Source organism: Pelodiscus sinensis, chromosome 12, assembly GCF_049634645.1.
Source record: "Pelodiscus sinensis isolate JC-2024 chromosome 12, ASM4963464v1, whole genome shotgun sequence".
NCBI lineage: Eukaryota > Metazoa > Chordata > Testudines > Trionychidae > Pelodiscus > Pelodiscus sinensis.
The window spans coordinates 25,593,122-25,618,651 of NC_134722.1; the positions used below are offsets into that span (position 1 = coordinate 25,593,122).

General features: G+C 49.6%; 1 protein-coding gene and 1 long non-coding RNA gene across 4 annotated transcripts; one reads left to right on the forward strand and one right to left on the reverse strand.

The window, feature by feature from the left end:
* On the reverse strand, nt 1–19,986 carry LOC142831075 (uncharacterized). The gene is made up of 3 exons (XR_012906706.1): nt 19,901–19,986; nt 9,514–12,606; nt 1–3,709 (listed from the first exon to the last, which is right to left on the reverse strand). It is a non-coding gene; the product is annotated as an uncharacterized LOC142831075 (long non-coding RNA).
* On the forward strand, nt 3,568–10,520 carry LOC142831074 (uncharacterized). 3 transcript variants are annotated; one of them, XR_012906705.1, is made up of 3 exons: nt 4,393–7,470; nt 8,549–8,746; nt 10,375–10,520. XR_012906705.1 is itself a non-coding variant. In XM_075940175.1 (2 exons), the coding sequence occupies exons 1-2, from the start codon at nt 4,534–4,536 to the stop codon at nt 8,567–8,569; spliced, it is 1,050 nt and encodes a 349-aa protein (XP_075796290.1). In that variant the 5' UTR covers nt 3,568–4,533; the 3' UTR covers nt 8,570–9,496. The 3 variants fall into 3 exon arrangements, 1 of the variants encoding a protein (XP_075796290.1); XR_012906704.1 differs by lacking the exon at nt 10,375–10,520 and having other exon boundaries at nt 3,568–7,470; nt 8,549–9,502; XM_075940175.1 differs by lacking the exon at nt 10,375–10,520 and having other exon boundaries at nt 3,568–5,562; nt 8,549–9,496.
* Nucleotides 19,987–25,530: the final 5,544 nt, after the last annotated feature.

Genomic DNA, 25,530 nt, shown 5'->3' on the forward strand with positions numbered 1-25,530 from the left:
CCAGCCCACTGTGGATGTGTATTATATTTTAATACTATTAGAATAAATAATAATAATAAATATTTATTGAATAATAATTTATTGGATAATAAATAATAAAAATAATATACAAATCCATAACATATATTTCATGGCACCTGTATGCAATAATACTCTAAGGACCTCACAAAACAAAGTTGCTTATATCTTAGGTCTTACACTATGTATGCTATCCTGGTTGCCTTAGTACATGAAATGTGGATGGTTTATTCGTATGCTTTGTAGGTTCTTCTGCCACCTTTGGTTTGTATTACCTGGAAATTCCAGATTTTTTTCATGTAGTCACACCCAAGAGGAAAGCCTGATTCAAAAAAGATTAGTTTAACTTTGCTTTTTTCCTTATCTTTTCTCTGTAAAGAAGGAGCACTTTCTGATCATGTCAGTAGATTAGCAAAGATAGCCCGGATAGCTGAATATCTTAAGGGCCTGAATCACGTTTCACTTCTTCCAACTTTAATGTTGATATATATGGTGACCGTATTTCCCTTTGTTAAATATGGGACACCTGGTGTAATTACTTGTATTCAAGTTAGCTCTACGTCAATCAATCAAAACTATCAGAACAAACATTCAAAATAACATCAAGTTGACTAGGCCCCTGTTAAAAAGAAATACTGCATCATTAGAGTCTTTTATTTACTTTTTTTTACCTTTAATGTTCTAGGATTTACATGGGGATTTAATGCTGTAGGGTTTACACACACTCTCCCATACACCTCTCTCACACCCGGACCAACCTGACCCAGCCCTCCCTGCCTGGCACTCTTTGCCTCCATGCCTCACCAGGCCCTGGAATGAACTCCCCTCTCCAGGTAACCTGATGCTGTGTCTTCCCAAAGCAACACATGGGGTGGGAGTATGCAGGGTTACACACTGCCCTGGTTTCTGACAGGGCCCTCACCAGAATGTGGCCAGCAGCCTTTCGTCCCTGAACAGGAGGGAAGTGATGGAAGCTGCTTGCAACCATGAGGGGTTGGGGAGGGATGACCTGATCTGTGTCTTTGCAGGGCTCTTCTCTCCTCCCCTCGCTCCCCTATGGCTGGTAGCACCTTGTCCCTTCCTGCCAAAGGCATCTAACACCAGAGAGGTGGCTCAGTAGGGGAGGGTGCTTCAGGGATGGAGCAGCCCTGCACTGGCTTGGGGCAGGACCTAGGGGGATGATGCCCAGGGTGGGAGGAGGGCTATGGTGGAGCTTACAACATTGGGGCATGAACAGGCTGGAAATTGCTCCTTAACCCTCCCCCCCCACCACCACCAACACGCACACACACAACCACTCCAGAGCTTAGCTGAGAGGTGGAGAGGCTCTCCTGTGCCAGCGCTCAGTGGAGCTTTGGCAAATGCAGGGCTGGTCTCCTTATCAGTGCCCTGGACTGAATGGTCTTGGGATTCTGGGGTGCCAGCCCACCCAGAGGGAGTGGGGGAAGGAGCCTGCCAGCCAGACTGTCAGTGAGTTGAGCGCTCTGACCAGGATGAGGGGGGAATATGGAGGAGTAACAGAGCTAGGGAAGGTGAAGGTGCAAATCAGACAGAGGCTGGCAAGAGGGAGAGTATGTAAAGGACTGATGGGTGGACAGTAGAGGCAAAATGTAACTGGCTACTGCCTACATTCATCAGTCAATGGAAATAGGATAGGGTGTGGGGCCTACTGGCTGAGAGATAGCACACAACGGGGACTGTGCTGATGGACCAGCAGGGGGAGTGGCTGACCCTGCATGCTGCAGCTTTGCCCTGCCACCAACCTTTCACACCCATCCCCATCATTGCCCATAGATCACCCCTAGTCAACACTAGTGGGCAAGTGGCAAGACCCACCAGTACTGATGAGGGGAGAGGCAACACAAAACGCAGGACAATTTGTCCATTGTTAAGGAAAAATCAGGATACCCAGAAGAAGGCTTAAATATGGGACTGTCCCTATAAAAATGAGACATCTGGTCACCCTACTGCTATAACTTCATTGACTTCAGTGATGATTTATACCTGTGTGAGTGAGAGGGAATCAGACCCCAAGACTTTTACTAGGGATAATACTATGTTTGTACTGCTTTTTAGTATGACCAGGCCATATAGAGTTAGTTTCATTCAGGAGTGTAAGTACTGTATTTGAATGGTGCCAAAGTCATCACTCTAGTATGTTTCCATTAAAGTCAAGAAAGTTACATCAGGGCAGGGTGAATTTGGCCCACACTTCTACAGTATTCATTTGCTGTGGTTATTACAAGGGTGCCTGTGATAGTGTTAATGGTGAAATTAGACAGACACATGATGCTAGATTTTTTAAGAGTCCTCTAAAACTTCTCTTGCAATTTTGCAAAGGAACATTTTAACATTAGCACACACAAAGTGCTTGCAATCTTGCTGCCTAAATAGATATTTAACCATGTAATTTAATCTAAACACAAAGGCAGTTTCCATATACAAATCAAAGTACTGGTGTATGTAAAACTTATGTGAAAAACTGCATTTTGAATTTTACAAGCCTAGTTGAGGCACTTTGGGAGTTCGGGATCATGTAGTTAGGGTATTATATTTTGTAGCTGTTCTTCAGTGAAGTTGAATTTTTCATTTTGCTGATGATAGACTTATAGCCAGATGTGCCCTGAGGCCAGGTCTACACTATGCATTAAATTCAATTTCAGGTAGACAACTCCAGTCTCGAGAATTACGTCGCTGGAGTCGATCTACCTTAAATCTAATTTATCTGGTATCCCCACAGTGGGAAGACAATGGATCAATTCTCCCATTGACTTCTCTTAGGCCAGGTCTAACCTATACCTGAAAGGTCATATCTTAAGTCAAGCTTGACACCATCTCCACAGCAGGAGGTCGACAGGAGCAAACATTTCTGTTCACTTCCCTTACTCCTTGTGAATCAAAGAGTACTGGTGTCAACCAGAGGCACTCTCAGCATTTGATTTAGCAGGTCCCTACTAGACCTGCTAAATCAAAAGCCAGAAGATCGATCTCTGGTGCAGTAAGTATAGACATGGCCTTACTCCTCACATGACCATGGAGTGCGGGGGTTGATGGGAATGCCATCAGAGTTTGATTTAATGGGTCCTTTCTAGATCCCCTAAATCAAACCCCAGAAGATTGATCTCTGGAGTATCAATCTTCCCATAAGTATAAATTAGACCTGAGCTGAGAGTAGAATTTTTTACTTTTTACTTGGTAAAAGTTTCAGCTAATTATTGATCAAGTGTATTTTATGCTTTCTGATATTTTTTGCTTTCTTTTGTTTGTCAGGCTTGTTCAAATCTCTTCCCTTTGTTTTTCATTTTAAATGCTCCTTTGCTTAATGACCATTAAGGAGGCGTGCTCACTAATTTGTATTTTACATACTCTTGTTTCAAAATTATAAAAGTGACATGTTTTGTTTAAGTAGTATCATTTTCTTCATACGTTTTTCCCGAGGCTACGTCTAGACTGCATGCTTCTTTCTGAAGAAGCTTTACTGGAAGAGATGCTCAGAAAAACTTATTTCAGAAGAGAGCATCTACACAGCAAAAGCTCAACAATAAAAGATCTGCTTTTCTGAAAGATAGCATCCACATTGATTGGACACTATCTCAAATATAAGGCCACCCAGAACCAGTTCAGGCAGTGCATTAGGTCAGCAGTTCCTTCCCAGTGCTGTTGCCTATCTGAGTTGCATGCTCAAAAGGACCTGTGGCGGGGTGGCCCCGCCCCTCCCGGAAACCGCCGGGACGCCGCAATCGCGGGGGAAGGACTCACCCCCCGGAGGGGAGCAGAGCCCCGCTGGCCGTCCCCAAACGGGAGCGCCGGCACACCGGCCGGGTAACGAGCCGGGGCCGGCAGGCAGGGCAGGGACGGGGGTGCCGGCATACCGGCCGGGTGACGAGCCGGGGCCGGCCGGCAGCGCTGAAAGGGGGCGGAGCCGAGCAGGCGCAGGGGAGCCGTCAGGGGGAGGACGGCCCTGGGAGGGGCCGGAGTCTGACGAGGGGGGTGACGTCATCTGCCTGCGTCCGGCGGGCAGCTTAAAAAGCCGCAGTGTAGCAGCCATAGGGGGGGACGCCGAGGAGACGCACCCCCCCCCCCGTGAGCCAGCGAGTGGGCGGCAATATTGGAGGCCCTGGGTAGGGTCAGAGGAAGGGCCGAGGTGAGCCCGTGAGACCCGGGGGGGAAGAAGCAGCCCAGGGCGGGGACGCGGACCCTGAGAGCAGGGGAGTTTAGGGGTCTCGACCCCCCCTGCTAGGTGGGGGAGTCTTTTTCCCCGACCTTAGGGCCCTGGGCTGGGGTCCGGAGAGAGGGCGGGCCCGGACCCCCTTCCCCCAACCGCCTAACCAAACCAAGCAGAGTCGGGCGTGTTAAGGCGTCGACATTCAGAGAACCGAGGGGGGGGCGGACGTAAGCCCCTCCGCACAGGGGGGAGAACCCCTACACGTGGTGGAGAATGTGGGCATAGTGGACCCCGAAACGGGGGTTCGGATAAGAGAAAAGGATTAACAAAGTCTTGATTGTCAGGAGACAATGGAAGCCAACAAAATTCTGGAATGGTGGACCGAGACCCAGAAGGTACAACAGCAGCAACAGATGCAGGTGCTGCAACAGCTCCTCAACCAGCTCCAGGAGCGTCAGGAGCAGATGGCGCGAGGCGCACCAGTGACGGTACCGGGGACAGTAGCAGGGTCTGGAGGAGGAGAGGGGGTCGGCACCCAATTGCCCATACGGCTAACGAAACTAGGGCCGAAAGATGACCCCGAGGCATTCCTGGTTACGTTCGAGAGGGTGGCCGCCGCCGCGAAGTGGCCACCCGAGCATTGGGCCACCCTCCTCGCACCTTACCTATCAGGGCCGGCCCAGCTAGCATACCGAGGGATGTCCGCCAGCGATGCCTTATGTTACTATAAGGTTAAAGAGGCTATTCTGGACCAATTAGGGGTGACTCCCGAGACCCACCGCCGGCGGTTTAGAGAGGCCAGGTATGACTCCCGCGAGCGACCACGGGCGGTGGCACAACGGGTTAAGGAAGCGGGGATGAGATGGCTGGAACCAGAGACGAAGACGGGGGCTCAGGTGGCGGACCTCGTGATACTTGAACAATATGTCAGCATCCTCCCCGTGGAAGGGCAGCGGTGGGTACGGCGGCACCTTCCGGAGACCTTGGATGAAGCGGTGACCCTCATGGAACACTACTTAGCCGCAGAGGGGCCAGAGGGGAAAGGAACCGCTGGGGCACCGAGAGAACCCCGAAGGAGCGAGACGGGGATGGGTAAGCCCACGGGAGCCCAACGGGCCGCGGAAAGCGCCGGGGGTTCCCTGGGCCCCCTCCCGACGAGGAGATTGGCACCCCGGTGGAACCGGCCGACCGGTGAGGCCAGGGGAGACCGGGCGACCGAAATAGGGCCGGGCACCCCGCCACCCGAGGGAGCTCCGAAGGTGGTCTGCTACCAGTGCGGCCAAGAGGGCCATTATAAGCGGGACTGCACCCTGATGGACTGCACCTTCGGGCAGAGGCGTGCTGGGAGCACGGACGGGAAGGCGGCCGGCGCAGCGCAGGTAATTAAACGACTGTGGGTTAATGGGAACCCGGTGGAGGCCATCCTCGACTCGGGATGCGGGCAAACCATCGTCCGAAGGGACGTAATACTCCCAGGGTGGGCCCGGGGTGCCCCCATAGCCCTCCGGTGCGTCCACGGAGATATTCATTACTACCCTACGACCCGGGTACGGATAGGGGACGGGGAGTTGGAAGGAGACTGTGTAGTCGCCGTCGGCCCTAAGTTAGCGTACCCCCTCCTGCTGGGGCGGGATTGGCCCGGCCTGAAGCGACTCCTAGGACAGTGGGACAGAGGAACCCAGCCTAAAAGGGAGCCAGAAACAGGGCAGGGGACCTTGGTAGCCCAAGGAGAGCAAGATGAGGGGGGGGCCGAGCCAGCACGGACTCCGGACGCCGAGACACCGCCCACCGGCCGTCTTGACGTAGAAGAAGGGGACTTCCTCACTCAACAACGCGAGGACCCCACACTACGGGCGGCCTGGGAGCAGGTGTGCACTACAAGCGAGCCACAGGAGGGGGACCCGCCTAACCAGCCGGACGGGCCGCGATTCGAGGTAAAAGACAACCGCCTGTACCGGGTGGCCCCGGGGGAACTCCCTGGGGAAGAAAGGTGGCAGCTGTTGGTCCCAAGACCGTACCGGTGGAAGGTCCTGGAATTGGCCCACGAACACCCGTGGGCCGGGCACCTGGGCAGGGAAAAAACCCAACAGAAAATACTCCAGAGATTCTATTGGCCGGGGGTGTACCAGGAGGTTAAGAATTTCTGTAACTCCTGCCCCCAGTGTCAAAGAACAGCCGGGGGCCGGGTCCCGCCAGCTCCCCTGGTGCCCCTGCCGGTGGTAGGGACCCCCTTTGAGAGGGTAGCATTAGACCTGGTAGGTCCGCTCGAGAAATCTGGGCGTGGACATAATTACATCCTGGTCATCGTAGATTACGCCACCCGGTGCCCCGAGGCAGTGCCCCTGAAAAGAGCCACCGCCCCCGCCATAGCGGAGGCATTAGTTAAGCTATTCTCATGGGTCGGGCTGCCCAGGGAGTTATTGACAGACCAGGGGACGAATTTAACGTCGAAGGTTATGACGGAACTGTGTAAGGTCTTGCAGATCAGGAAGCTCCGGACGTCGGTATATCACCCCCAAACCGATGGGCTGGTGGAACGATTCAACCGCACATTGAAGGGGATGCTGCGGAAGTTCGCACAGGATGAACCCCGGGAATGGGATAAGCTGCTGCCTGCACTGATGTTCGCCGCCAGAGAGGTACCGCAGGCATCGCTCGGGTACTCCCCCTTCGAGCTGTTATACGGGCGGCGACCGCGGGGGATCCTGGACCTCGTAAAGGAGGGATGGGAAACGTCAGTGTCACCTGCCTTGGGGGCCGCCCAGTACGTACAGAAACTGAGGGGAACCCTCCACGACCTAGCGGGCCGGGCCCGAGTGAACCTAGAGAAGGCTCAAGAAGGGCAGAAGGCCTACTATGATAGAAAGGCGCAGGTGAGGGAGTTCGAACCAGGCGAACAGGTTCTACTATTGCTGCCCAGCGGGGAGTCTAAGCTCCTGGCCCACTGGCAGGGACCCTTCCGGGTAATCAGGAAACTTGGCCCGGTTGACTACGAGGTTCGGGTAGACGGGAACCGCCGGGCAACCCAAATTTATCATGTCAACCTCTTAAAGAAGTGGCATCCACGGGAGGCCCTCCTGATCGACCCTCGGGACACTGACATTGAACTGGGGCCGTGGGGGGAGCCGGAGGTGAGGATCGAGGGCATACGGGTCGGAGAAGAGCTCCCGGGCCCAAAGCGAGAACAGTTGCACCACCTTCTCGACCAGTTCAGGACGGTACTAACCAGCCGACCCGGACAGACCTCGTTGGTACAACACAAGATCGAGACTGAACCCGGCAGAGTGGTAAGAGACAATATGCGCCCCCTTCCCCGGAAGTTATGGGGCACGGTGAAGGAAAAACTCCAAGCCATGTTGGAGTGGGGGGTCATACAGGAATCGCGTAGTGAATGGCGAAGCCCCATTGTTTTGGTACCCAAAACAGATGGATCAACGAGGTTCTGCATTGACTTCCGCAAAGTCAACGCGATCTCGCGATTTGATGCATACCCCATGCCGCGGATAGATGAGCTACTGGGACGCCTGGGGAGGGCCGCCTATTTGTCGACCCTCGACTTAACGAAGGGGTATTGGCAGATCCCCCTCTCCCCCGAAGCCCAGGCGAAAACGGCGTTCGCCACCCCCTTTGGGTTGTACCAATTCAAAAACATGCCGTTCGGACTGCACGGGGCCGCGGCGACCTTTCAAAGACTCATGAACCAGGTCTTAAGGGACCATCAGGACTACGCCGCGGCTTACATTGATGATATCGTGATATTCAGTGAGTCCTGGGAGAAACACTTAGAGCACATTACGAGCGTATTAAGGGCACTGAGGGAAGCGGGACTCACGGCCAACCCAAAGAAATGTCAATTTGGGAGGGCCGAAGTTTCGTATCTGGGGTACACGGTAGGGAGAGGGAAGCTGAAGCCTCTAGTGGATAAGGTCCAGGCGGTACGGGAACACCCCACCCCAACGACAAAAAGGAAAGTACGGCAGTTCCTGGGATTGGCGGGTTATTATAGACGGTTTATCCCGAATTTTTCCTCCGTGGCCGCCCCACTGACAGACCTCACAAGGAAAGGACAACCCGAGAGGGTGAAGTGGACCGTGGCGTGCGACGACGCGTTTCAGGAGCTGAAAGACCGGTTGATCCGGGCCCCGGTGCTGGCCCAGCCCGACTTTAACAAACCTTTTACCTTGCAGACTGACGCGTCAGAAGTGGGGTTAGGGGCGGTACTGACGCAAGAGGAGGAGGGACAGGAGCACCCCATCCTCTATCTGAGTCGTAAACTGTTCCCTCGGGAGAAGGGATATGCGACGATCGAAAAGGAGGCATTGGCCCTCAAGTGGGCTGTCGATTCACTAAGATACTTTCTTCTAGGCGATGAATTTACCGTGGTGACGGACCACGCCCCGCTGCAATGGATGCAGCAGATGAAGGACACGAATCCACGGATCTTGAGATGGTACCTCAGCTTACAGCCATACAAATTCCGAGTCGTGCACCGCCCGGGGTCCGCCAACGGGAACGCGGACTGGCTGTCCCGGTCAGCGGGAAACACAGAGACCAGAACTGCGAGTATGGCACCAGACTTAAGGGGGAAGGTGTGTGGCGGGGTGGCCCCGCCCCTCCCGGAAACCGCCGGGACGCCGCAATCGCGGGGGAAGGACTCACCCCCCGGAGGGGAGCAGAGCCCCGCTGGCCGTCCCCAAACGGGAGCGCCGGCACACCGGCCGGGTAACGAGCCGGGGCCGGCAGGCAGGGCAGGGACGGGGGTGCCGGCATACCGGCCGGGTGACGAGCCGGGGCCGGCCGGCAGCGCTGAAAGGGGGCGGAGCCGAGCAGGCGCAGGGGAGCCGTCAGGGGGAGGACGGCCCTGGGAGGGGCCGGAGTCTGACGAGGGGGGTGACGTCATCTGCCTGCGTCCGGCGGGCAACTTAAAAAGCCGCAGTGTAGCAGCCATAGGGGGGGACGCCGAGGAGACGCACCCCCCCCCCGTGAGCCAGCGAGTGGGCGGCAATATTGGAGGCCCTGGGTAGGGTCAGAGGAAGGGCCGAGGTGAGCCCGTGAGACCCGGGGGGGAAGAAGCAGCCCAGGGCGGGGACGCGGACCCTGAGAGCAGGGGAGTTTAGGGGTCTCGACCCCCCCTGCTAGGTGGGGGAGTCTTTTTCCCCGACCTTAGGGCCCTGGGCTGGGGTCCGGAGAGAGGGCGGGCCCGGACCCCCTTCCCCCAACCGCCTAACCAAACCAAGCAGAGTCGGGCGCGTTAAGGCGTCGACATTCAGAGAACCGAGGGGGGGGCGGACGTAAGCCCCTCCGCACAGGGGGGAGAACCCCTACAGGACCCCTTTGGACAGATGTTTCTCAGCTACTGCTGCTTGCTTGCCTACCTCTCCAAGGGACAGAAAAGCTTTAGCAGTGCGTGCTCTGGTGGCCCAGCTTTTGGACGCCACAGCACACTCCTAGCCATGGAGCCAGAGCTGCCTCTGGGCATGCAATGGCCCCACACTAACATGCTGCAGCTTCTGCCGCACTTTGTGCAGACTGTCTTGATGGTCCTGCCCCAGCTTGACTCTGAGCTCATCAGAGAGTCTCTCTGCCTGGATGTGGGAGCAAGGCCCTTGGAACCACACCCCACAGTGGAGAGACATTTCTAGAGGCTGGACACCAGTTTTGACTGGTGGAACCGGTTGATCATGGAGCAGTGGGACAACCAGCAGTGGCTCCGAAACTTCTGCATGTGGAAGGCCAACTTCATGGAGCTGTGTGCCTGGCTCACCCCTGCCCTCTGATGATGCGACACACACCTGCGGCCCACCATCCCCCTGGAGAAGCGGGTCACAATCACTGTTTGGAAGCTCGCCACCCCAGACAGCTATTGGTTGGTGGGCAACCAGTTCAGCATGGGAAAGTCCACCGATGGGGCCCTCCTCATGGAGGCAAGGCACAGTCGGGCTTCAGTCCTGGAAAGGGGGACCCTAGAGACAGGGATGGTGGGGGTGTGGGGATAGGCTGGGGGCGTGGGGGAAGCCCTGTCCCTGGGAGGTTGTGCCATCCTGCCCTTACACAGTTCTGATGGGGGAGTGGCCTCATGGGTGGTGGCTCCTAGGGTGGTTGAGGAGAGGAGAGGAGGGTGGGCACCTTCCAAGGGCTCAAACACTTCCTCTTATTCTCTGTTTTCTGTATTTCTTCTTCTCTTTCTGTAGGTTGTGAGGGCCATCAACTCTGTCCTGGCTTACAGGGTCATCTGCCTAGGAGACCTGGACTCAATCGTCACAGGATTTGCCACCCTGGGGTTCCCCAACTATGGGGAAGCCATTGATGAAACCCACATCCCAATCCATGCACTGCATCATCAAGATGCCCAGTACATCAATCAAAAGGGCTATTTCTCCATGGTGCTGCAGGCCCTGGTTGACCACTGTGGACAGTTCACAGACATTTTCATCGGGTGGTCGGGCAGGGTGCACAATATCCGCATTTTCTGAAAATCCAGCCTCTGCCAGAGGCTGGAGGCTGGCACATTCTTCCCCCAGTGTGACTTGGCCTACCCTCCTACCTTCAGAGGATCCCTTGTCCTCTGTTGGCTATCTGGTTGCTCTCATGGTGGGCGGAGGAGGGGCAGGACTTGGGCTGCTGAGGGGGGGTAGATCTGGAACCCACCACCCTGTGCTCCCTAGGTGAATGCCCTAAGTCCCTCCAGAATCCACCCCACTACCCTGCCTTCAGGGTGTCCTTTATCCTGCCTTCCTAATGCAGGAGCCAGCTCCATCCCTGGGGCAGCAGGCATTAGCTGCCCAGATGCTGCCTGAGTGGGCAGGGGGATCAACCCCACTACCCCGCGCTCCAGAGGCTGATGCCCTATCTCAGAGTTCACTGGAGATTTCATCCCACCTCTGGGACATGGCCTACCACCTAATGCCATGGATCATGAAGCCCTACTTTGGCCACCCGGACACCAGCAGGGAACAATTCAATGCACACCTCAGCCAGGCCTGAATGCCTCATGACCCAGCTCGTTGTGGGGCAGCACAACATCCCTGAGGTGGTATCGGCCTGCTGTGTTCTCCATAACATCATGGAGAGGAAGGGGGAGGCCTTCCTACCGGGTGGGGGGTCAGAAGCCAGCCAGGAAAGAAGGGCCTTTGAGCAGCCATGGACAGCTGCAATCCACCAGGCCCATTAGGTGGGGGTGCACATCCGGGAGCCCCTGAGGGAGAGTTTCTCTCAAGGACCCCAGTAACTCTCTCCAGAGCCTCCCCACTAGGGGCCTGTGCCTTGCCCCCCTATGCTTTCCCAGCCTCCCTTCCCCCCTTCTCTGTACTCTCAATAAACACATCAGTTTTGGGTTGAAAAACAAAACCTTTGTATTTTTTTCTCAGAAAAGTAACTGGAGAAGGAGGAGGGGGGCTCAGGCATGTGGTGCGGCTGGAAGTGCCACCTCAGATCTGGAGACCTTGGCGACCTCAGTGGTGGGTGGGGCCTGGGACAACAGGGGTGGGTGGGGGGGTGGCTGAAGCAGGAGCAGGTATGCCAGGGGGTAGGTCATATTGGCGGGGTAAGCAGAGGGGGAATAGGCATAGAGGGGGGGTGGAGCACGGGGCACAGGAGCAGGGACAGGAGCCGGGTGTGCCATCATTTCCCGGATGGTGGCATACATGTTTTCGCCCTGCCACACAAGCTGGTCTGTGATGAGGTGGCGGCGAGATCCGCCACCTCACCTGCTTGTAACTCGATTCCGCTCAATACACTGCTCAGTTCCGAATCTCCCGGGTGGAGTGGGGGGTCCGGGCCCACCCTCACTCCAGACCCCGACCCAGGGCCCTAACACCAAGAGTGTGCCTCTCGGTGGTAGCAGGGGGGGCTAGTACCCCAAACACACCTGCTCCCGGGTTCCACTGCCCGCCCTGGGTCCTTCTCCACTCCGCCGGCCCTTGGCCGCGCCGGTCACCCGCTGACTCCCGCGGGCTGCCTGCCTCCTCCGCTTCCCCCTTGCTCGGGCCTCTCGGTCGCCTCCTCTCCCTCCTGACCTCCTGATTCCCCTGGCTCCGACCGCCCTTCCCCGGTCGCTGCCACTCCCTTTATGCTCCCCCTCTCCTCCGGGTTCCCCGGCGTCGCGCCCGTGACGTCATCACCGGTGCGCCCAGGCGCCGCGTGATGACGCGTCCCTCCCTCGCGCGGGCCGGCCGCGCTTGTTATCTCCCTCTCGGCTGCCCCAGTCGGCGTTAGCGAGTGACGGGGTTGCTCCACCCCGTCACATGGTCCCACATGCAGTTCTGCCACTTGGCATCATCCCAGACCTTCTGGGCAAGGGTTTGCTGCATGTCGTGCAGGATGGCCACATGCTCCCTCATGAGATCCTCATGGACCCTCTTCCACTTGTGGTCCTCCGGGTGCCTCCGATGGCGTGGATCATCCTTCAGCAATGGCTGGTCTGACTGTGGAGAACAAAGAGGGAGAGGTGCTCAGTCATCCATGCAGACACTGTCCCTGAGGACGTGTCCTCCTCTGTGAGCAGCGACCAACAGCCCTTGGGCCAGAGGGCAGGGAGATCCTGGGAACAAGTCCATGTGTAGCCTGCACAGTGGGCCCTACCTCACAAGGGCCCTGAAGTGCCCAGGAGACCATGCTTCCTGCTTCGCCCTAGCCAGGGGCAGCCCTTGCCTATAGGCAAACTCAGCAGCCGCCTAGGGCGCCAAGTTAAATGGGGAGCCAAATTCCCTGCCATTTCCCCTTCCCTTAATGCCTGGCGTTGGCCCTGGAAGAGGAGCGCGGCGGCTTCCCTGCGCCACAAGAGGCGTGAGTCAGCCCCAGAGGAGGTGGTGCGCGGGAGGAGGGGGTCAACCCTGGGAGATGCACGCACCGACTTCCCCACCGACTGCGGGAGGAGGGGTTGGCCCTGGGAGAGGTGCGTGCCGGCTTCCCTCGGGGGGGGGGGGGAATCCTGGGAGGAGGCGGGTGCAGGGGACTCTCTCCCCACACTGGCTCCCTGTTCCCTCTTCCCACTCCCCTCTCTCCAGCCACTGAACTTCATCCCCAGCCCCCCTCTCCCCAGCGATGTGGTGGTAATGGCAGTTAAAGCAGGATAGCATAACAGACTATTTTGGATTTGTAATAATAAAAATTATAATTAACATCTGTAATGCATTTTTATTTGAAACCGTACTGAAATATCATCTAGCTGTCGTGTACAAATCTATTCTGAAAATTTTGTGTCTCTATTTTAATCTGATCTGAGAAACATTGGTTGAACCGACGGACAAACTGAATAATTATGCCCGTTGAAATAAATATGCTTAAAAAACATTAAATGGAAAATAGGGGCAAAATGTTTCCCAGTTTACCAAAAACCTCAGCCTATATCTGCCCTTAGTGTTTGGGGGGGGCACCGATTGCATGGTTCGCTTAGGGCACCAGTTGCTGGCACCTAGTCTAGGGCCGCCCCTGACCCCAGCCATCCCACAGACAAGCAGGCAAGGGAAGTGTCTGGCCACACTGGAATCCCATGAGTGAGAGAGGCCTGGAGCAGCCTGGCCTTCCATGGGGCCGACACACAGATCTGTGTCTGGAAGCGCTGTTGGTGGGAGTGGGTGTGACCGTGCTGGCCTTGTCCTCCTCCTCCTGCAGCTGCTCCTCCTCCTCCTCCTCCTCCTCCTCCTCCTCTTTGGCAGAGAGCTCTGGGTGGGTGACGATGGGCATCTCTAGCCCCAAGTCCACCACCATGGTGGGGAAAGGGCTTCACCACCCCCCAGGATTTGGTGACACTCCTGGTAGTAGGGGCAGTAGTGGGGTCCTGCCACAGAGCGAGAGCTGCACTCCCTGGCCCTGAGCTCCTTGACCTTGCTCCTGACTTGGTCCAAGGTCTGGGGGTTGTGGCCTCACAGCCAGAGCCTCGACCATCCAGCAATAAATATTGGTGTTTTGTTGCCGGGAGCGGAGATCCTGCAGCGTCTCCTCTTCATCCCATAGGTCAAGGAGGGACAGGATCTCTGCCCCGGACCAAGACTGCACACACTGTTTGCTGCTCTTGGCTGGGTCCTGGGACCTCTGGTGGTGTTCCCTGTGAGGGCCATGGAGGCCTCCAGGGGAGTGTGGATGGACCATGGGTCCAAATCTGGGTGGCAGGGAGAGCCAAGCTCTCTGGGACATCTTCCTGCCACTAGGCGTGTCCAGGGTGCCTTCAGCTTTAAGAGCTGGCAGGAGACAGGAACTATAGAGTTCTGATTAGTCTGGACAGTGTGGTCACCAGGGCACCTGTGGTTTTTCCTGGAGGCCTCTTCTTTTGAAAGAACTCCCTCTTCTGCATCTACACACACCTTTTTCCAAAAAAGCTTTTTTGGAAAAAGGCTTCTACCTCGTAGAAAGAGGGTTACTGCCATTGGAAAAACCCCTCTGTGTTCAATGCCCCAAGATTGGTGGGCTTTTAGCAATTTAATATTAAATTCAAAAACTCTTCCTAGCCTTTTACTTACAGTTTTTCCATGTCTTCAAACACTTATGTGAATCTTTTGTATATACCTTTATTGTTTCACTTTAATACATTAATCTGAAAACTGCATTTTTTTTCCTGCTAAAATTTTTCACATTTCCCTACTATCTACCATTTCTTTTCGTTTATTCAACTTTCTTTGTTTCTTAGAACATAAGAACAGCCGTACTGGGTCAGACCAAAGGTCCATCTAGCCCAGTATCCTGTCTACCAACAGTGGCCAGCCCCAGGTGCCCCAGAGAGGGTGGACCAAAGACAATGATCAAGCGATTTGCCTCCTGCCATCCCTCTCCAGCCTCTGACAAAGAGAGGCCAAAGACACCATTTTATCCCCTGGCTAATAGCCTTTTATGGACCCAACCTCCATGAAATTATCTAGCTTCTCTTTAAACTTTATTATAGTCCTAGCCTTCACAGCCTCCTCTGGCAGAGTTCCACAGGTTGACTACACGCTGTGTGAAGAAGAACTTTCTTTTATTAGTTTTAAACCTGCTACCCTATCTTGCCATCTATTCTGCTCTAAACAGCTCTTGTCCAAGGCATTGTCTATTTACCAACTCCTTACCAGTTTTGTTTAATTCCTCTCAGTCAAATTTTAAACACTATGGAGTGTTACATTCGTTTTTACTAAAAGGAAAAAAACTGTGGTAAGGCTGTGAAACAAATTGAGAGAAGCCAAAAACTCTGTCTCTAAAGACAGTGTTAGGGCTCAGTCCTGCAATCCTTGCTCAAACAAGTCATCTGGTTTATGTGGAGTGTCCTACTGATTGATGTTAATGGAAGGATTAAGGATCTCTCATGCAAGTAAAGATTGCAAGCTGGGCCATTCCTACCAGTGCAGATTCCCTATACAGCCCAGCACTGATACCCCCCCAGGGGAGTGGCAGTGGGTGGAGACTGAAGTTGTGTACGAAAGGGGTCACTAACTCTCCCAAACCAGATGCCACGTACTGCAGTGATGTCCAGTCTGGGAGAGTTGGCAACCTGGAGCATGGCCAGGAAGGAAGTGCAGGCCAGGGGATTCCAGAGTAGCAGCAGGTGGCTACTCAGCTGGTCAGAGAAAAGCAGCACTTGCAAGGGGACAGCGCTTCTCTCCAGTCATCCACTGAAGGGCTGCCCCTTGCTCCGTCTGTGAGTCCTCCATTTTGCAAGGGCTGCTTGTCGCTGCTTGGTGAACAGGGGTTGGGCACTGAGCCGGGGCGGGGGGAGGAGGGGAAGGGAGTTGAATCAGCAGGATGGGGTGGGTGCTGATCCGTGGGTTAGGGTGGCCAGGGAATGAGGCAGGAGAGGGAGGCAGGGGGGACTGGAGTCCATACACAGCATGTGGCTGCCTCGGGCACCATGAAATTTGTATATTTTGCATATGGGCAAGGACAGTTCAAAATTTGGCTCTAGTTAAGAAGAGCATCTCTTGAGGATTTAGCTGACTCTCCAGTACTGCAATTTCTCACTAATATTAAATTCACCTAAACGTTTTAGAAAGAAAAATCAAATTCACAAAACAGAATATCATAACTTTATTTTTTGTGGCTGTGGTGGATTTGTGTTAAATCTTGTTACTATTTAAACAAAAAATGAATTTTATAAAAAGCAAATATTTTTCATGGAATGTTATAAAACATGTATAACTCAGCAAAGAGAACTGAAATGACTCAAGGCATTTAGCTAGACTTCCATCTGACCCAAGAGGCTCCAAATATGTTTTTTTTAATCCCATGGGCAAACATATAAAATAGATTTTTATTAAACAAACCAGGTCTGCTTATACGATTTCTATGCAGAGGGTATAAGAAAGTATTTTAACATGTTTTTAATATGTTAAGCATTACTGATTTAGTAGACTATTAGTTTTGGAGACATTATAATCATTCTTATCAATTGCATTAAGGAATGAATCAGTTTAAAAAATAGATCAATGGTGGGCCACCTCTGGCCCATGGGTTCTATGTGTGATCCACAAGACATTTTGTTTACCATTGTCCATACACAGGGTTGCCAGAGTCCACTGGTTTTTCTGTCCATGTAGTTTGATTGCTACTGATATTACTAAAGTGAGCCACACGTAAAACAAGAACATGTGAAGTTAAGGGGGCATTGCTGCTTGCACACAGCACTGGCTATGACAGCCGTGTGCTCCCTCTGCATCCACTCAAAATGCTGCTTTGGTTCACTCATCACACCCTGCACAATCTAGGTATGTAAGTGCATTTAATTCTAACCCAATGAGATGAAGGAGTGTCACTCATGTAGCCCATTCACTAGCCTAGATTGCCCATTGCTGGAATAGATCATTAAAGTGTAAACACAGAAATATGTACTGGCTTAGAGTGCAAAAATGGTTCTGCTTGATGACATAGTTAAGTAAACCACTTTCATTTTTACAGTAGTATGCAGGTCAAATTCCTAATTCCACAGCTGCTATCAGTGGAGGTGCTTGTACTGGAGTCCCCATGGCATAAAAACCTGCCTGCAGATTATTAACGAGGGACCTAAACTTTGATCCAAAATAGTCTGAAGTACTGACCATCAGGACAAGCCCATATATAAACCAATTCAAAAGAGACAGTAAGGAACCACTGTTTGTGGTTAAGGGGCTATTGATTAATATAATATAGGAATGACATTACTGTGGTTGGTTTATTTTCTGCTTTGGGGATGAAAAGCCAATGCTACTTTTTTATTTGATTATAATTTTTGGTAAGAACATCTTGAGTTTAGGAGACTGATAGATATGACAGAGTGAAGGTTTGAATAGCTTTGGTATTAAATATCTAACCATTTAAATCATAGGAGCACACACAAGAAATTATAAGGCGTGAAGGGTATCCTTCATTTTAAAACCCACAGATATCACACTTGCTGCTCATGGCACAATAATGGTAAGTTTCTGGGGCTAGAACCTGAACTGAATTCTACAGTGGCAGATGTCTTAAAAAGGGAACAATGTGTGTATATAGCAAACGCACCTCCAGACATGAATACCTGAAAATTTGTATTCGTGTTCTGAAACAGTCAAAAACATGAATGTTTGTTTCCACAGGACTGTAACTGTTAGTTTATCACAATCCCCAAGCTTGTACTTAACTGCACAAAACAGAAAAATGATCTCTGCCCAAAAGAGCTTGCATCTAATTTTGGATAAGACATGATGCTTGGGGGGCAAATAAATGGCAACAGTAACCGGGTGGCAAAGGCTTAGAGTTGCAGTAATAAGTTCTTGCGCTTAATACAGACTGGTGGACTTTGTGGTTAAATGTTACATTTTACCTCAATTCAAAGTTTTAAATTTAGAAATTTTCTTTTTGTGGCAATAATAATACCAGGACCAGAATCCTAAAGGCAGTGCCCCACAGACCACACTGAAGAGCCCCAATGAAATTCTGGCCACATAGAAGCCAATGGGAGTTTTGCTGTTGACTTCAGTGGAGCCAAGATTTCATGGTGAGTCTCTCTATGCCAACCTGTGTGCCCCAGAAAGAATAGACATGAATGTCTTTTCTTTGGACCCAGCTGTCATTTATACCTTTGCAACATGAGTGCAAACAGTCAGAATTCTCCATGCACATTGGCCAGGGGTAAATGACTACTCAGCATGCAAGGACCCCTGTTTTGCCAGTGATCTGTACTCTCTCTCCAATGCTTTCCCTCTGCTTAGTTTCTAGGAAGCTCAGTTAGCCATGCTAAAATTGATAAGTACAGCAAGGGATAGTGCTACAAAGAATAGCTTCTTCCTGTCTTCCCCATCCCAGAAATCTGTAACACTTTCTCCAAGCAGAACCCAAATAGAAGGGCATCCATCCCAAACCAACATATGGAAATGTTGCCCAAGGTTGCCACAAAGGTGACACTCTCCTTCCATGCAGAAAACAGAAAACTCTCTATGGGCAGAAAACTCTGCAGACAGCCCTCTTTTCCAAAAAACCAATGGGACGCAACGTAGATTGTTGTGCTCAGAACTCTCACAGACCCTCTTTCTCTCCAGAAAGAATTAATGCTTCTCAATAAAGAGAAGAAAGGTGTTTGAAAATGGTAGGGCAGTGGCTCTTTGTATTACTATTCAGATCTGAAACAGCAAAGTGCGGACTTTTGGGAAGTCAGGGTCTGATTCTTTTCTCTGGATAAGCTAGCAGTGAAATGAATCCTGGAGTGAAGGAGGATATGCAGCAGTCTTTTACAGAAGCACTGACTCTTCTCCAACCTGCTATGGCAACTCAGCACAGCATAGGGTATTTACAGCACTAATCCTCTAAACTTATTAAATTTAAGTTGTTAAATTTCTGCTTACAGTATCTACTTTAATCAACTTACATTGAATCTTACTGTATCTAGGTATCATGTATTCTGTCAGAAAATGCAGGAAGATTATTCCAATAGTTAAATATTGGTAGTGCTTGACAGATCATGTTCAAGTACATGGATGAGTCAGACTCCATAGTCCATCCAAAACCAGTCTCCAAAGAGATATTAGAACCCTTCTGCCTACCAAGATGGAAGATGTTAAATCTAGAAAAGGAGCATAATGGTGTATGTTTTAACTAAGGCTCTGATCCTGCATTGAACTTCAAGCCCTTTAGCCCACACAGAGCCCCATTGACTTCCCATGTAGAGCTTGGTGCATGATCTTGATCTAAGTTACCATATTTACATTGCTACCTCCATATTATTTCAATACAGATTTTATTCATATGTGTTTAATTGTTCATATTCTGCTGAAATCCTGTGATCACTTCAAATCCAGTATATGTATGCTTGCCACTGTAATTGAACCTGCTCCATAGAATTTAACCAGTGACACCCACATCAGCACTGCGTGGATTGTGTAGAATAGTACAGAAGCTCTTCATTTTCAACAAACTTACAGCAGACTCTGACCTAGTCTCTGCTAATAAACTTGTACTAGCTGATTATGTCCCATGTTATTTCCATTACAACCCTATAACAAATTTGGATTAAATGTGTTTTTTTCTCAAAGAGTTACTGTGTATGTAGGTTGTGATTTGTTCGCTGTTAGTGATGATCAGATTTTCAAAAAAATTAGGTATATAATAAATCTGAATGAAGCTATGAATTTAATTTGCTCCATACTCTTATTATGAATTGTAAAATGCAGTCAGATGCATTAAGTTCCTCTTGGAATGAGCTGGATGCTATGTGAAAAAGAAGCATAGACCAGCTTTCAAAGGCCACTAAACCTCCCCAGTCTCTTTTTGTGGGCACAATTAATATAATTTATTATTAATTACCTGATTATGTTTTGCACCTGCAGATCAAGTAGATGTCTCAATGTGATCACTTCTTTCCTCAGCTGATTGTAGGTGCATAATAACCTGAAATACAAAATCTAATGCTGAATTTATACTCTTATTATGCTTCAGGTACATTGAAATTAGTGCTAGTTTTTGACAGGGGGATTCTTCTTTCAAAGGTATTTTCATTTCCAAGAGCAAGATTATGCCTTGTCCTTATGTAGGGCTGAAAAGAACATTTGGAAAGTCCCTTGCCACTTGCAGATTGCAAATTAGAGCTTGTCACAGTCCTTATGCTCATGGGATCACAGATACTGCTTCCTCCTACTGCCCCCAAGAGTGCATGGACGATGCCCTTGAATGAGTTATCTGCGGTAGAGTCCCTATTTGACTACTCACTTCCTCCTCTCTTGCTGCCTCTGTATCAGCTGCCTCTGAATCAACTACACAATTAGTCAGTTACTCAATTCTTCACATCTTTAATTTGTGGGGACTGAACCTGGGAATCTTTGGATTTAAAAAAAAATTAGTCTTTCACTTGAGTTAGCAGAGCAGGTCCCTTTGATTATAGACAGAAGCAGACTCAAAGCTGTGGTCTATTTATCTCCTTCTAGCAGCTAGCCTCACTGAGGCAGCATGGACACACATTTGCTCTGGCTAGGGAAGCTTGTCCCAAGTGTTAGCAGTCCACAGCCCTGAACTGGCCACCAGCTGCAGTAACATTTCTGACATGTCTTCTGTGGGAACTGACTCTAAGATCTCTGAGCCTGAAAACATAAGCCTCTCCTGTTTGAGCTAAAGAACCAGCATAGTTAGGTTGGAGGCAGTAGTGACTAGACAGGTGCCTCTAGAGAGGGCCATTAAGGGAACATGCATAACACACACATAGGCTACGTCTACACTGGCCCCTTTTCCGGAAGGGGCATGTAAATTTCAGCAGTCGTCGTAGGGAAATCCGTGGGGGATTTAATTATCCCCCGTGGCATTTAAATAAAAATGTCCGCCGCTTTTTTCCGGCTTTTAAAAAAGCCGGAAAAGAGCGTCTAGACTGGCCCCGATCCTCCGGAAAAAGTGCCCTTTTCCGGAGGGTCTTATTCCTACTTCAAAGTAAGAATAAGAGCCTCCGGAAAAGGGCACTTTTTCCGGAGGATCGGGGCCAGTCTAGACGCTCTTTTCCGGCTTTTTTAAAAGCCGGAAAAAAGCGGCGGACATTTTTATTTAAATGCCGCGGGGGATATTTAAATCCCCCGCGGATTTCCCTATGACGACTGCTGAAATTTACATGCCCCTTCCGGAAAAGGGGCCAGTGTAGACGTAGCCATACATATTACCTCAAAAGGGAAGGAGGAAGAGGTAGTGCCGTGGCTTGCTTCCCCTTTGACCTACTCATTGTGGTGGCCTGGTACACAAGCTGCACTCATTAGAAGGGTTTAGCAGAGGGTGCTCTCACTCGTTGTGCCAGAAAGCATTCCACCTGTAACTCCCCCACCTGGAGAAGGGAAGTTTCACTTCCCCCTTACACAGGTCTGTGCATCAATGGCTTGACTGAAAGAATGAACTCACTTTTCTTAGAAAAATGCTGTGGGTTCTTTGACACACCAAACCATTTTTGCTGTCCCTGGAATTCCAAAGCCTGCACAGGTTTTTTAGTGTTAAAATCACACTTACGATGTATGGAAAACAAATTGTGCATTAGAGCAGTTTGAGTACATCTGAGCCTCACTTTAGAGGGACCAAAGTCAAAGCCCCACTGCTCCATGCAGCAGGGCCAAAGCTGAAGCCCAAGGGCTTCATCCCCAGGCAGGGCTGAAGTTCTCAGGCAATAGAACTTGCGATTCCACAACAGGCCCCAACAAGTAAGTCAGCCCTGATGACCCCATTAAAACAGGGCTGCTGCAACCCATTTTGTAATCCTGACCCACAGTTTGAGAACAGCTGAATTAGATAATCACTGAAAATATTCTTAGATCTGAAAGTACGAATAGAGGTTATAAATACTCTGTCGTTATGTATATAAACTAAATTATAGAACAACTAAATTGTGGCTGCAATTTCATTAATCTTTCAAAGCAAACAAAGGTCTCAGCATTAGTATCTGTGACCCCTTTAGTGTTGGGTTGGCTTTTTTTTAAAATAGAGCAGCTACATTTAAAATAAATACGCTTCTGCCATCCCAGAATTATCAAAGTAGGAGTCTATAGTAGCCTATTTAGTCAGTGGAAAACCACTCAATATCAATACATAATTGAACCTGTTTTGATTTCAAGAAGTTTCAGCTTAAAGTTAACCACATGCTTAAGTCTTTATAGGATCAGGGCCAATCTAAATTTTTATATGTGAAATACTCAGTTTTTGCATACAGTATTGATAATCACGTGCACAATTAGACATGCAATACTATGTTCATTTTTGCATTCCCATATTTGAAAACCAGGGCTTATCTACCTTTCTATTCTATTAATTATGTGCCCATCACCATAAAATCTGTGCACTGTTTATATGTTCAGATATCAGGAATGCCAATTCTAATACTATGGGACAAGTTCCTTTGTCTTCTAGCATAGCTCATTTTCTTTGAAATGACTTGTCTTAGATTTTTAGATTAAAAATAACAAGTATATAATTCATAAATACCCCATAAATTTTATATTAAAATTTTAAAAACCATACCTACAGTATTTTAGTACCTGACTTGTATATTTATGTGACTATTGTTAGAAGTGACTAATTGGGTTTGATTAGCTTCATCATTAATATTCTGTCCATAATTTAACATGCTTCAATAAAATACCCTAAAGCAGTATAATGATTAGATTTCAGGAATATGTGTTTTGCAATTAAGTTGCTCTTGATTTTGATATGCAGATTAAGAAATGGTGGTCTCATTTAAAAAAAAAGCTGCCCTTATTAACTCAGCAGTATACTCTGAAGATTAGGTAAGAAATCCAAGATTTTTTCTTTGTATATGCTAGTTAAAATGTATTTCAATCAAGCATATGTGGGCAAATCAGATTTGATTAGTTTAAGTTCACAGTCATTCTATCTAAATGAATAATGTGTCACCTAACATTGCAAAAATTTGATTAATAGTTTATCAGTTAATTAAAAATGGGGTTTAATTTTTCTTTTTTTAGGAAAATGCAAGGTAGATGTTCCTTGTGTTCATCATAAATGCAAATTATTTCAGCTTGAATCTATTGTTCCTTATTCACTTCTTAACCAACTGGCAAGAAAATAAAGCTTTTAGAATGATCTCTTTTAGAAAGAAGCAGTAAAACTTTGTTTGCTTACACATATGGCTGCCAGTTGTCTAACTTCACATGGGAGAGCTGAGGATTTTTATTTTCTGCATGCATTTCACAAAGCCTCTCGCCCTCCCCCGCCTTCAGTATATTGACTTCTTTGAAAAGGCCTCTAACCCTTAGTTCATTCCATTTCACACCTCTCTACAGAGATAACAACTCTGTGTGAACCAGAACACACCTTATTAGAAAAAAGCTAGAAATGAGTCTATGTATGGCCTGCAGGGAACTCCTGAGGTACATAGGAAGACACTATTTCCATAGATCACTGTTTCTCAAACTGTGCTGGGGCGCCGCAAGACATCTCCAGGGGCTCCGCGAGGATGACAAACTGGAAACATTGATAGGTACAACACATACAATCAGTGGACTGCTGGGGCTCTGCATAAATTTTTACACATGTAAAGGGCTCCGGAGCCCTAAAAATTTGAGAACTGCTGCCATAGATTAAACAAAACAGAGGACAGGAAAGGATTTGCCATCATGGCTAATCCTTTGTTTACCGAGTACACCAGCCATGTATGGTATTTGAAAACCCCAGTCTGATAGCTCAGGATTTAGCCAAGGTCCAAAGCATTCTAGTATTCTATTTGAAAGATTTCTCTCTCTCAATCCGTATTTTATAGGTTACATAGGTTGCAATACCTATAGTTAAGACTGCCAGGAAATTTCCATTAAGGGTACGTCTAAACTACATGCCTGTGTCGGCAGAGGCATGTAGATTTGTTTGTTCAGTAAAGGCAAATGAAGCCGCGATTTAAATGATCGCGGCTTCATTTACATTTACATGGCTGCCGCGCTGAGCCGACAAACAGCTGATCAGCTGTTTGTCGGCTCGTGCGCTAGTCTGGACGTTCCCCCTGTCGACATCAAAGCCCTTTGTCGGCAGCCCCGGTAAACCTCATCCCATGAGGAATAACGGGGCTGCCGACAAAGGGCTTTGATGTCGACAGGGGGAACGTCCAGACTAGCGCGCGAGCCGACAAACAGCTGATCAGCTGTTTGTCGGCTCAGCGCGGCAGCCATGTAAATGTAAATGAAGCCGCGATCATTTAAATCGCGGCTTCATTTGCCTTTGCCTATCTGTCTAATCTACATGCCTCTGCCGACAGAGGCATGTAGTCTAGACACAGCCTAAGAGACCCTATTTTCAGTTGCTTATAACTTTGCCAATTTTAACCATTTAGTCTAAAATTTTCCGTGGTGGATGTGGCTCAGGTTGACTTTTTTTTTAGTTTAGTAAAAATAGTTCAGCTTCTTGTTTTGCTCATGTTAATTTTTTAATTTTAAAAAACATTTTGTTGAGAAGCTCTAGAAGCCACATGCTTTGGAGCAGGAACTTGAAATTTGGCAAAGGGATAAGGCGCCTGGTGTTAAGGACATGTCTTTTGTGGTCCCAATGAAAAATCTGCCCAAATTTGGCCAAGATACAAGCTTCTGAAAATCTTAGTGTATACAAGTCCAGTAGTAGAGACTTGTTACATGTTGATATTCTTCAAGTATTCTATTTGTACTGAACCCACGGGCTATGTTTAGACTGGCATGATTTTCCACAAATGCTTTTAACGGAAAAGTTTTCCGTTAAGCATTTTCAGAATAGAGCATCTAGATTGGCACAGACGCTTTTCCGCAAAAGCACTTTTTGCAGAAAAGTGTCCGTGTCAATCTAGACATGCTTTTGCGCAAAAAAGCCCTGATCACCGTTTTTGCGATCGGGGCTTTTTTGCGCAAAACAAATCTGAGCTGTCTACACTGGCCCTTTTGCGCAAAATTTTGCCCAAAAGGGACTTTTGCCCGAACGGGAGCAGCATAGTATTTCTGCAAAAAGCACTGATTTCTTACAGTAGGAAGTCAGTGCTTTTGCGGAAATTCAAGCAGCCAGAGTAGACAGCTGGCAAGTTTTTCTGGAAAAGCAGCTGATTTTCCAGAAAAACTGGCCAGTCTAGACATAGCCAAGGAGTTTGAGAAGGACATTCCCTGCAATTGCTCCTCCTGGCAGCTACTGTCCATTGTGGTAACAGGTACCAGAGCTGACAGCAGGTAGACTGCCTGTCCTGTGCTCAAAATGCTTCCCACTTCTGGTGCCTGGGCAGCAAGGAGGAATAGGAAAGAGCCTAACTATCATGTAGAGGGTTGCAGAACTAAGCCTTGGGGCTGGTGAAGGGGGAGACTGTGATGGTGGGGTATAGGGATAAGACTCATATAGGAGGATTGGAACTGGGACTGGGATACAAAAAGAGGGCATGTTCCAGGTAAGTGATTGGGAAGTCAAGCAAAGGGGTGGGGACTAGAGCATAGAGCCAATGAGGGGTGGAAAGGACTCTA